The 13,394-nt window shown below is 45.6% G+C and overlaps 1 protein-coding gene across 1 annotated transcript in view; it reads right to left on the minus strand.

Annotated features, from left to right (window-relative positions):
• The window catches only part of PRKCE (protein kinase C epsilon), a 422,794-nt gene that overhangs the window by 135,557 nt on the left and 273,843 nt on the right, over positions 1-13,394 (minus strand). The window contains exons 3-5 of the mRNA XM_077337194.1: positions 8,399-8,558; positions 6,803-6,837; positions 304-389 (exon numbers count right to left, since the gene is read on the minus strand). Of these exons, the coding sequence (XP_077193309.1) occupies positions 304-389; positions 6,803-6,837; positions 8,399-8,558 (281 nt within the window). The remainder of the gene's footprint in view (positions 1-303; positions 390-6,802; positions 6,838-8,398; positions 8,559-13,394) is intronic.

The following is a 13,394-nucleotide window of genomic DNA, read 5'->3' on the forward strand; positions in this document are numbered from 1 at the left end:
GGACAAGTTTATTATCACCCAGATAGTTTCCCCCATTCCTTATCTCCTGCTCTGCTATGGGCCCTCCCTAATTATTAATTTACTTTATTTATAGCCCTCCTTTCTTGCAGAGACTCAAGTAATTCCCATACAAGTAGAGCCGTCATGACAAACTGTTGTGAAAAGAGAATGGGGTACTAAATGGAAAGAGCCCTCTGTTTGGTCTTGTAATGGACAGGGGAAGTGGCAGTAACTTGATCCTCTACCCCCCTCCCCAAATTCCAGCTTTTGTTTAACTAGAGCATTTCTTTCATAAATATTTACCTCGTCATGGGCTTCCTGCTTCTTCAGGCCGGCACATTTCGTTATTATAAGCTCATGGCATCGCTTGTGGACTACGCAAGTGCAAACTGTAAACAAGAGAAGCCGTGACAGCCCAAGTTTTCACAAAGACCGTTTCATTATTCTCCCCAGAATGGAAAATTGAATTTAAACCAAAGGGAAGGTCTGGGGGGATTTTTCTTGTGTCGGAAAGACTGACGCCAAACTTTTCATGAGCATGTACAGTGGGCCAGAGTTGGAGACCCTGACCTGAGCTAGCACACACTTGGTCTTTAAGGGATTTCATCAAATGCCCTTGTCAAAAGCACCACAGGGATCCCATGAACACTCAGCAAGTGGGAAAAACACCCTCATCTGGACCTCCTGAGCTGTAGAGCAGTCAAAATTTTGTTATAGGGGAAAGAAGCCATAAGACTCCACAGCTGCATCACACCGAAGCTCTTACCTTGCACATCCTAGGAAAAGTGGCAGGCTACCATCAAACTGTCTCCTGAGGAGATCTTTCAATTTGTTCCTCATTCATGAAAACACAATTGACTTTCAGGGCCAAAAACAAAGGTGGAGACTAATCACTGTGCTTGAACTTGGATTTGCTATAAGAAGGTAGGCTCTGATTTAAGGGGGAAGGAAACGGGACATGCAGCTGACAGAAGGTGAACTATTTTCCATCCTATATCCTTTCTTCCTATAATTTACCTTCCCATGCTCTTTTCTCTCACTCAGACTCAGAAGAGTTGGTTTTTATACCCTGCCATTCACAACCTGAAGTTGTCTCAAAGCGGCTTACAATTGCTTTCCCTTCCTCTCCCCACAACAGATGTCCTGTGAGATAAGTGGGGCTGAGAGAGCTCTGAGAGGACTGCTCTGTGAGAACAGCACTATCAGGACTGTGACTAGCCCTAGATCACTCACATGGCTGCAGGTGGAGGAATGGGGAATCAAGTCTGGGTTGTCAGATTAGAACGTGCCACTCTTAACCACCACACCAAGCTAGCTTTAACTTGGTATGGGAGGCCTAGCCGGGAGAAAAGAGCTTGGCAAGAGAGGCTGAGGACTGTGAGTCTACAGAGGGTTCTCCACTCCTCAATAGGGTTGCCACCCCTGACCACTGGTGGCACCCCTGGCCACTGGTGAGGGATGGTGGGTAGTGCTGCCAAATCCAGGCTGGAAAACTCCTGGAGATTAGGAGATGGAGCCTATGTGGGGTACAATGCTATAGTCTGCCTTCCAAAGTATCAGTTTTTTCCAGGGGAACTGTAGTCTCTCTGTAGTCTGGAGATGAGCTTTAGTTCCAGGGGATCCCCAGTTGCCACTTGGAGGTTGGCATCCCTACTCCTCAACCATGCAAAGCTTCTGTTCTTTAAACCAGACTATCACACCCTATTTCCTACAAAACAGTGACAGAACACATTAATGTGCAGTTGGCGCTCTATCTGGCCTCTTGACAGTCAGTCTTTCCTAGAATGCTTTAGAAAGCCTCATGAACACCCCAAGGACCACTATTGACTTACAGCAAGTGGAGGACTGGAGTGAGGAACCTGCGAGTCTGTAAGCAGTGGATAGCCGGAGAACTACACTTAATCTGCTGATGTTTTGACGCCCCTTGGGGTATAGCTCTAGCTGTAGGTAAAGGGCGGGTTGTGGGTGGGATTTTTGGGGTTGGGTGTGTTGTACATGGGTGGTTAGTTTAGTCAGCTCTTGTAGCTGTAGATGAGGTTAGATTAAGGTCTGCTCAATTGGAATGGGGCAAATGGAGGAGAGCGAGGATGCTGGAATGGAAATCCTTCCTGGAGACCTTGATTCCAGTACGTTCGGGCCAAAGCAAGCATAGCGGTGGGAGGAGATTCAATAATAGGGGGTAGCGATGTACATAGGTCCAAGTTGACCGTGAAATTTCCATGGCCGACAGCCTGGTCAATCTGGACACTGCCCTTCAGATCTCCATCCCATCCCCAGGTTTGGAGGAACTGGTGCTGATCCTATGCAACGCCAGGTCAATAAACAACAAGTCCTCAACCTTGCGGGATTATTTCGCAAGGCATGAGGCTGACCTGGCTTGCGTGACCGAAACCTGGGTGCGTGAGGGCGAGGCGGTCGCCTTGAAAGATCTGGAACCACCCGGGTATTCGGTCCTGCATCAGCCCCAGCTCTGGGGGAGGGGAGGGGGTAGCAATCCTGGTCAGAGAGTCTCCTTCAGGGCTCTCCCATCGATCCTGGAGATAGAATGTGTTGGCCTAGATTGGGAGTCGGTCGAGAACATGGTTATCTGGCTGGTCTACTGATTACCCACTTCACCTCCAGATTCCCTGCCAGGACTGCTGGAGGCGGCGTTACAGTATCCAAAACTTCTGATTTTGGGGGACTTCTACATCCATTGACTCCAAGACATGGCCTGGATCTAGTGTCAGCCATGGAGACACTAGGGTTCTCACAATTTGTTGCTGGTCCCACTAATCAGGCCGGTCACACCCTTGATTTGATCTTTGGTTCAGGTGTAGTGGTGGATTTGGTGGCAAATAACATTGTTCCATGGTCAGACTACCATGGCCTGAAGACTCAACTGAGGATACCACCCCCTCCCTGATTGGGTGACAGACAGATTTTAGTCCGCCCATGGAGACTTATTGATTCTGAGAGATTCCTAATGCTCTGCGGGACCCAATGCCCTCTGGCATCTCGTTAACAGCTTTGGTGGAGGACTGGCAGTCCCACCTAACAGCTGCCATTGATGAGATTGCTCCTAGGCGTCCTCTCAGCCTTTGCCTCAAACAGCCTCCAGGAGCTTCAGGAGAGGAAGAAGGAAGAGTGACGACTTGAGCGAGTGTGGAGGAAGAGTCGTGACGAGGCTACAAGAACTTCTCATTGCACACTTATGAAGGCGCATGAGAATGCGGTGAAAGCGGCAAAACGAGACTTCTACGCCGCGGAATTTGCATTTGCGAGCTCTCACCCAGCATAATTATTTAGGGTAATTCGGTCTCTCACTGCCCTCAAAGAAGGGCATCGAATGATAAGGAAATTGGATGTAAGGTGTGCGGCTTTATCGAGCTATTTCGCGGAGAAAGTTTTATTGCTCCGCCATGACCTACCCGCCAGGATTGATAAAGTTAGCGAACTGGAAGCTCCGTGGCTGTCATGGGGGTTAGTGTTTGATGGCTTCAGGCGGCTCTCATTAACTGAAGTGGACAGATTATTAAGTTCAGTGAGGGTGAACACTTGCCCCTTAGATCCCTGTCCGTCCTGGTTGCTTAAATCAGGCGATCAGCAGATAGGAGGTCCTATCAACCTCTCCTTAGCATCTGGAGAGTTCCCCTAAGGACTTAAGGAGGTAGTGGTCTGCCCTTTACTGAAGAAACCATCGCTAGACCCGCTAGACCCTGCCAGTTACCACCCAGTCTTGCATCTTGCGTTTCTGCACAAGGTGATAGAACGGGCAGCAGCAGACCAACTATTAGCATTTCTGGAAGAAACTTTGGCCCTAGATCCATACCAGTCTGACTTCCGCCCTGGCTACAGGGTAGAGACCACACTGGTCGCCCTGACGGATGATATCCGGTGCCAGCTGGATCAGGGCGGTTCCGCCATTCTCGTGTTTTAGATCTGCTGTCTGCATTTGATGTAGTCGACAATGATGTAGTCTGCATTTGATGTAGTCCGCCTCTCCGGAACCGGAATTAGGGGGACTGTGCTGCAATGGCTGGTCTCCTTTCTCCGGAACTGGTCACAGAGGGTCGCAGTGGGGGATGAGTTATCTGCCCCTTGCGAGCTCCCCTGTGGGGTTCTGCAGGGGGCGATACTCTCCCCCATGCTTTTTAACATCTATATGGGCCCTCTAGCCCCGCTGGTCCGGGGCTATGGGCTGGGATGTCACCAATATGCGGATGATACCCAGCTCTATTTCCTAATGGATTCCCCTCCCCACCACCGGATACATTTGCCAGTTGTTTGGAAGCAGTGGCTGGATGGCTAAGGCAGAGTCGACTGAAACTCAACCCCTCCAAGACGAAGGTCCTGTGGCTGGGGAGAAGAGAGCAGGACCAGGAAGCGTGTCTCCCATGCCTGGATGAGGTGCAAGTAACACCTGCACCAGTTGCCAGGAACTTGGGAGTGACCATTGTTGCCTCCCGTTCTATGGAGGCTCAGGTTATGAAAATAGCCCGGATGGCTTTTTCCCATCTTCGCCAATCTAGGCTACTAGCGCCCTACCTGTCCTCAGAACACCTAGCCACTGTGATCCATGCAATGGTCACTTCCAGACTAGACTACTGTAACTCGCTCTACGCGGGCCTACCCTTGACTTTGATTCGGAAATTACAGCTGGTACAAAATGCGGCTGCTAGGGTCCTCACTAGGACATCTTGCCCATATTCAGCCAGTGCTTCATCATCTGCACTGGTTACCAGTCTGTTTCCAGGTCAAGTTTAAGGTATTGATACTAACCTTTAAGGCCATATGTGGCCTGGGTCCTGCCTACGTGCGGGACCTCTTGGTTGCTTATGCCCTCCTGCAGAGCTCTCCGCTCTGCGGGTATGAACTTACTGGTCGTTCCGGGCCCCCGGGACGTATGCATGACCTCAACCAGGGCCAGGGCCTTTTCACTCCTGGACCCGACCTGGTGGAATGAGCTACCGGAAGAGCTGAGGGCCCTGCCGGAGTTACCAGCTTTCTGCAGGGCCTGCAAGATGGAGCTCTTCTGCCAGGCATATGGTTGAGGGCAGGCCAGAGTCCCAGGTTTTCCAACTTGGATCCCAAGGTCCATGAGACCAGATTCCGTTCTCACTGGAAGGAGATTAGGCCCCCCATGCTGAACAAAGTGGGATTAGAATGGAATATAAGGATGTCCACTGTTGCCTTTTTTATTGTGGTATGGCCTTATTGTTTAAACTGGGTAAATCGGGGTTTTACTGTTTTTAAAAATTTTATATGTAAACTGCCACGAGACCTATTGGGGAGCAGCGGTGTATAAATTTAAAAATAAATAAACAAAATAAATAAATATACCCAGAGGTCCTCCCTGCAAATATGGTACTCTAAACGTCTGGGCCTTTGTGACCTGTTTCACAGTGATAACAGCCCATATGTCTACTTTGTGGTTCATCATGTTCCTGTTCAGAGATGCCTGAAGTTACAACACATGGCCATGGGAAAACCTAGAGCACAAGGAAAAGGATAGACGCTTTCAAGAATGAGATTCAGGGGAGGAGGGGCCTGCTGTGAATAAAGGGTGCAGGAGAACAGCCCTGATTCCTGCAGGGCTGGGGAGGAACTGTTTGCTATTTCTGCTGTTGCTATCAGATGTAACTGCCACTTTTGCAAAGGAATTCTGGGTTTCATCAAAGATTTTACATTAACTGAGAGTGGATTGACTGGCCAGGATCCTAATTCTACCATGCTACAGATTTATTTTGAAGTATTTATTTACCTTGCATAATCTTTGACTTATATTTCACCACTGCAAGGTAGGGTTTGGAGGAGGCCATGGTGTCACGGTGAAAATCAGACACTGTGTTTACCATAGAACATACTCCAAAGGGTGAATCGTAAAGCAGCTCCTTAGCCACGTGAATTGGCTTTCACTTACAGGGAGACCACAGCAGGAGTCAGAGTACTGCAAATTTGCCTTTCTTGGCTAATCCTTCCATCTGCACTTCCCATCCTTTTATATACAGCATAAATAGATCTTTGTACCTGTGGGCATTGAGCTCTTTCTTTTCTTGCTTGACTATACTGTTTTGGTTGGCTTAGATTAGTTAGGTTTTGCAGAGTGTGTGGAGAAGAATATTAAAGCTGAATGTTTTTAATGTCTGTTTATGATTAGATTTTTAAGACTGATTTCATTGTTGAATCAATAATACTAAACTTTAAAAAATGAATAGCAAAAAATTGGAGGATTTAGCAAACTAAAATAATTGTTCCTGTGATCATCTTCCCCAGATACAGGCTTTGATTCATGGCTACGATGGGCAACAGAACCCTGTGTTTACTGCATACGGCATTTTGTGGGGGAAATACATCTGCCACTGTATTATTATGCATAGAGGCCCTCCAGAAGGGCAGGATGGTTACCCACACTGCACAGGCACTGGGCCTATTTCCATATCAAGCACATACAGATCCGCCAAAAATCACTCTATATGGAACTCCTTTGTTCCCCATGCACAGCACAATTCCATGCAGGTTGCTTGCACAGAGCAGGGTGTTCTAAATCTAGTCTCATTTCTTTGCTAAGATCCCATGACAGCAGTATGCACAGAACAGCTGTTCTGCGTGCAGAACAGAATCCTTTGATCAGGGCCACTGTCTACACATTTCAAAATTTATTTCTGAACCACAGGAACATAATTACCAGATACTTATAAAGATTTGTCTGGAAGTGATTTTCTCTAAGACACATCACTAGTTTTGTTTTGAAGCCTCAATGAACTTCAAATGTGCAAGTTCTTTTACTATTCTATTAAAATTTATAAATCAAGCTGCTTACCTTGACATTGGTACCCCTGCTTTCCTATTACTCCCCTGTGAAAAAAGAACACATATATGGCAAATTAGGAATGGAGCACACAATATTGGATACATTTTTACATCATCAAGTTGACATGGCAGAATGAGACGGTTAATGACTGGGAACAAATGCACCACCTGGATGGTCACACGGGTGGCATTCTTATTGATTCAAGGAGACTCTTCCTGAAAGTGGACCGCTGAAATTCTCAGAGATGAATTATTCTGTTCCTTGTTTGCTCTGTTATATTTTCAGAAAGGCCATATAATTATTCTTCATTGATTTTCATTTATTTGGGAGTACTTCTTAGCCACCTCTTCTGAAATCTATTTGATACAGCTATTCTTTGCATGTCCAGAATTAAAGAAGGTAGAATCAGAGTTGGAAGGGGTCATACAGACTGGGAAACTTCCCAATAGGCAACTACTCTGGTAGTTTGGAACAAGACGGGCCTCTGTTTTACCATCCAGTCTGCCCCTACTTGGCCTGAATGTTATGCCTTCCATGGGCAAAAATATGGAAGACAGCCTGGCAAAGGCTATTTCACCCACTATAACCGTACTAGCACCAGAGAAGTTCTGATGACAGGTTCAAGGATAACAAGTAATACCAACTGTTAAACCCTTAATTATTGATACAAACAGGGATGGCTAAACCTTACATTCTGGCAGTTTATTTATTGCAGATGAAGAATAGGTATCACAGATTTATTGCAGATGAAGAACTGGAATCACAGATTTATTGCAGACTAGCAGCAAAGCCCGTTGCACCCAGGGAAACAACACCTGCACTGTGGCCTTCCTGGCTGGCTACATGGCAAAAGCATAAAACATGGGAGGAAGAAGGAAGGAAGGAAGGAAGGAAGGAAGGAAGGAAGGAAGTCTCTTGGGGCAGGCGGACACCCTTTGCTCCTCCTGCTCCCCCAGACCCTTGTCGGGAGAGGAAGGGAAGGCTATTATAAGCCACTATGAGACTCCTTTGGGCAGGCAAAAGCAGAGTTTAAAAACCAACTCTTCTTTTACTGGGAAGGTGCTACTAGGAAACAGTGTCTCCCCTCTCCAAATGTTCCCATGACCTCATGGTGCTTCTGTGCCCCCTCTACAGTTTCCCTATCTTCCATGCCATTGGTCTCAAATTTGCTTCTATAGCTTCCCAATCCCACACACATCAGCATTATTTTCCTTGCTACAATTGCCTATAATGGCTAGCCCCCAAAGCATTCCTCCCTTCTCAGATTGAAAATTGCAAACCTCATATGACTTACTCATGATTAAACATTCCCAGGGCAGAAGCTTTTCCTGGGCACTGGGAAGGTGCTTGCCTACCATCTCAGCTAATCAAAATTCTGAATTTAAAAAGTTTCTTCGATATCAGTATTAAGGTATATGAAAAATGTCATACTCATCATGTCTGCCTGTAAACAATATTGACTACCAATAAACGTTTATCATATTTCTGAAAAGAAATATTCAGATCAACTTACAAGGTATCAAAAATAAGAACAATGTTATCACACAAATCATGCAACACAACAATCCAGCTGTTACAAAGAATGGCTGAACGTAAATGTTTTACCATATAAAGTCTCGGCAATGTGAACAGTAGGTTGGTTGTCTAAGATAGGTGGCCATAAACTTGTGCCCATTAACCTGATGGACCCGGCGCCGCACTGCTCCCTGGCGCTTTCTGGGACGCATCCGCTCCCTAAATACATGTTCTTCATTGTCTTTGGGTGCTGGAATGAGAGGGTGGGGGGAGAAAGAAAAGATCAGCATTTATACATTTTAGGTATTCAAACTGGAAACAGACAAATATAAGCCAGTATCACAATGCCCCGGTATAAATCTATGGTACAGTCTCATTTGGAATACTGTATACAGTTCTAGGTTGAGTCTGCACTTTGCTTTTTATCCACTCCCAGATTGAATGAATCCCTCTGCACTGAATTTGATTTCCGTTTTGCTTTGGGGCGCTTTAAATTTTTCCTCTGCAACATGCATGATTGATCCGTGGTGACTCTACCTTTCTCCTGTGATATCCAGGAGTGGATAAAAGCCACAATATTTGAAAAACCGCCACCTGTATAATCCTCTCCCCCCCCCTTCAGGAAAAGAAAGAACCTCTCTGCTGCGCTTGTCTCCCCTCCCCACTCTGAGCTTCCCCAATTAAATGCAGATCACTTTCTAGTTCAATTGAGGGGGGATAGAGGAAGACCCGAGTTCAAATTGATCTGAATTTAGCAGGATTGACAATGGAAAAAACAAAGTAAATGAAAAATTAGCCAAGGTCAGCATATCTCAAAAAAGATATTATAGCATTGGAAAAGTTTCAAAAAAGGGCAACTAAAATGATTAAGGGGATGAAGAATTAATCTTCCCTATGAAGAAAGATTCAAGAGGTTAGGGCTCTTTAGCTTGGAGAAACAACAATCAAGGGATGACACAACTGAAGTTTACAGATTTATTCATGGGACAGAGAAGGTAGAGAAAGAGGTATTTTTCTTCCTTCCTGACAATACAAGAACGTGTGGGCACCCAACAAATTAATGAGCAGTCAGCTTAGAACAGATAAAAAGAAGTACTTCATTTAAGGAATAATTAACATGTGGAATTGAAGAGGTCATTGGATAGAGATATGGAACAGAGGTCATCAGTGCTATTAGCCACAATGCATGTATGGAACACTATGTCTGAGGCAGTAATGCTTTGGGGCATTTGGGGCATTTCCGCATATCGGCAAAAATAGCATTACACCAGCTGAACGGTGTAGTGCTAAATGGTGGAAGAGAGCAACACACTTTACACATGACTCTCTTACACCTATCAATCAAGCCAGGCAGCCAATCCCTTTGCTCCTTGTTTTAAAGGTCCCACAATGCCAGCTAATTTGTTTAAAAAAATGCATAGGTCTCCGTTGAAATGCCTATGCATCTAATCATAGATGCATATTGCTTTTTGAGTGCCAACCCTTATGGAATGACAAGTCTTGATACTTTAAAAAACTTAATCTTGTTCCTGACAGGGGGGAATTTGGAGAGGTATGCTTTATGCAACAACTTTGGGGGAAAATTTATTTCTGGCATCGACTGCATGCTTGTCTGCTTAGTCGAAGCTCCAGAATGTAAGACCTTTTAAAAATAGATTCCCATCCCTGAGAACAAGGGAGAGGGAGCCGTGATGAAGATGGGACGAGGCAGGTGCCTTTAATGCATTTGAGCCTCCATACCTCCCCCTCTGCTGGTTGACTGCTGGTTGCTATCCCTTAGCTAGAGCTAACTAGGTTGGGGAATCCACTTTATGTGATTCCCCAACTAGTGCTTTAAAATGGAGGATGTAGCCAGCAGTTACTGCTCAGACGCTGGATGTTGGAGACGTCAAATGGAGGGGCCAGAATATAATGACTACTTAAGGTAAGAATTCCACTATATTTTTGGGGTAAGGAAATGCCCTTGATGTTTGAGGGGGGGTGGCAGTGAGAGTCTCCTGGAGTTCTGGCCCCACTGGTGGATTTCCTGATGGTACCCCTCTAATCCTTAGGAATTTCCTAACCTGCATCTAGTAAAATATCTGAAACCAGGAGACTTTGTAGGATATTCAACAGTTATCTGTTACACACAGTTCCAACAGCTATAACAGCTCTGTCTTATCAGAGTTCGGAAGATATTCTGGGTTGGTACTTGTATGAGAGACCACCAAGGAAGAGTACATATGGGGTCACCATGAATAGATTGTGACTTGATGTCATATTTTTACCTTGGTTCAAAATGCTTCATGGGCCAGTCGTTGGAACTGGGAACACTGGGAACTCTATTTTGAAGACTGCAAGCAGCAACTGAGAAATGTAGCAGAAACTACAATGTGTGTGTGATGCCCACGATACATTCTTCCCCCTCAGCAGACTGGCCTTGGAAGTAGCTTGAACTAAAGACTCCAGGCTTTCCGGACATAATGAAGAAACATAAAGGCCGGAGGTCTCTTGTGCTAGGAAGCTTCATCAATGCTGTTATACACACCGGGGACTGAGAACAGGTTCATAGCAGGGGATGGGCTGGAAAGGCTCCCATGACTTTTCATTCCCCAGTTATCATCAGGGAATTCCATTGTTTTAACGACAATGAAGTCGTACTTAGAGTCATCTTGAGCTTAATTTGAACTGAGCCTGCTTGAACTTGGTTCAGATGGCACCATCCCAGAAGGTGCTGGGAGTTGCCTGCGTGACACGAGTTGTCTGTAGACAGTGAAAGAGCTCTCAGAGTGGAGGACAATGCCGCTGGCCTGGTGACATCACTTCTGGGGAAAACCAGGAAGTGACAGCAAATCTAATCAGCAGTATGTCTGAGTTTTCCTCGGAAGGGATTTTTAACATGCTGAAAACCATTTAAAAATAATTTCTTCCCAGCAGGGAATGGGACCTTGGGGCAGGGGATTCCCCATTCTCACTGGGATCTTGTCAGCCCAGTGTACAAGTGATTCACACAGACACTAGTCCTGTGCAGATGACCCATCTGCACACTGATTCACCATGCAGGGAGGGCATGCAGGCATGAGAATGCTGGAACTGCCCTTTGCCTCCATGCGGTCACTGAGTCATGCATGGTTGGAATGTGCGGAGGAAGTGCCCATGTGTACCCTCTTCCCACTATTGGCAGCATGACATTCCAAATGTTGCTGATCAGGGGGAGGAGGGCTGGTGCACGCAGGCAATTCCTTCACACGTTCCAACTATGCAGATGATTCGCATGGAGGTGGGGAGGGGCATGCTTGTCCCTATTCTCCCTCCCTGCACAGGATCAATTTATGATGCTAAATGTGATGAAGAATGGGTGAAATCACAACTGTCAACATCTGTCTCACCCTATTGAGGACTGCAGGGAGAGGGCTGAAAGATTAAGTCGGTAAAAGTCTTGAGAAGACCTTCCCCCATCCAGTTTTGTAAGGCTTGTGTGGGAGGTAACATATAGACAAAGGAACTTATGAGCAGCAGAGAAAACACCATAGATGTAGGTTCTGTAGAAGAAGAAAGGATGCCACAGAGCAAGATTATCCTCTCCTATGAGGCTGATGGGTTATGAACGTTACCTTCTTGGAAACCTGATGCTGAAGAATCTGCATCTGCTGAGCTGCACTCCAAGGAGCTTTGCCAAGAATGAGTTATCTAAAAGATCTCCATTCAATATGTTGAAAACTACCATACTATTACTAAGGCCAAACAGAATCCCACAAGATGCTATGGCAAATTCATGGAGTTTCCAGTAATTCCTAGAGCTACCCTTTGGCAGTTCTGCATTTTTACTGGACGTGACATGATTCTGCAGCTCGTCTTTTAACAATTATTCCCCTGCTGCAGCAACAGGTAATGGGAACAGGGGATAGGTTGGGGTCTAGCAGCCTTGACTGGGAGGTTTATTCTTGCAGTTTGTTGGCGTTTTCTGCAGGGTGACGGGTTTCCTAGCTAGTCTGATCCCTGAAAAAGAAATTAGCACAGCTGCCGTTGGCCAGTTTTACTACCCTGTTCAGCAGTTTCCTTCCCACAGCTCTTCCTGTGCTGCTGGCAGTGAAAAGGCCTTAGATTAATTCGAAGGCCTCTGCTGGACCTTGCTTGGTGGATGCGGACCCTGGACTCCTGTGCTGGATCTTTAACTGGGCTGCAGTGTGGTTTGAGATTCATTATTATTATCATCATAATATCATTAGATATTTCCCTTTTCAGAGGAGAACAATTATGAAGTTGACACACTTATGTTTTCTGGAAGATGGACTTGCTTTGTTTTCATTAATTTAACATTATTATTTTAACTGTTGTTCATTCCTCATGTTTTTTAGGTGTGACTGGAATGCCATTTAGTTAAAAACAATTGCTCCAGAAATCAGGTTTTCCCATATGTGATTAGAAGTCCGCATTCCTCACCACTACACCAAACTGACTCTCTAATAGCTGGGACACCTTTGGGATATGTGTGTAAACTCAGATTCCTTTGGGTGGTCTTTAATAAAGATGGAGCATTTGCTGAAATTCTGGAGCCATTTGTTGAAAAAAACAGAAATTCTGGGGGAAATGCCGCCACTGCCCCATGCCCGCCTGCCCCCGCTGGAAATAATGGGCAAATATCAAATCTGACATTAATGAAAATGGCAACATCCCCCAACATGATTTTCCAACACAACAAATACGTTCCTGGCATTAAAAAATAATAAAAATAAAAAACAATAAAACATAATTTGAAATTATGTTACAAAACTAAATACCGTATTTGCCGGCGTATAAGACGACTGGACGTATAAGACAACCCCACAACATTTCCACTCAAAATATAGAGTTTGTTACATTACATTACAGTACTATGGGCCACTATGGGCAGCTATGTCTATCCCAACTGAAGTGCACCCGGCGTATAAGACGACCCCCCCACTTGGAGTCATGTTTTTCAGGGGGGGAAAGTAGTCTTATACGCCAGCAAATACTGTAATTTTTCAAGCAGGAAACTTGAACAGAGAATAAACTCCATTATCCCCTATCCAATTGGACTTCCAGCAAGGCTGCCTCCTGCCTGGAAGCACACATTTTGCCTTTG

The sequence above is a fragment of the Paroedura picta genome, chromosome 1, assembly GCF_049243985.1.
Source record: "Paroedura picta isolate Pp20150507F chromosome 1, Ppicta_v3.0, whole genome shotgun sequence".
In the NCBI taxonomy this organism is placed as follows: domain Eukaryota; kingdom Metazoa; phylum Chordata; class Lepidosauria; order Squamata; family Gekkonidae; genus Paroedura; species Paroedura picta.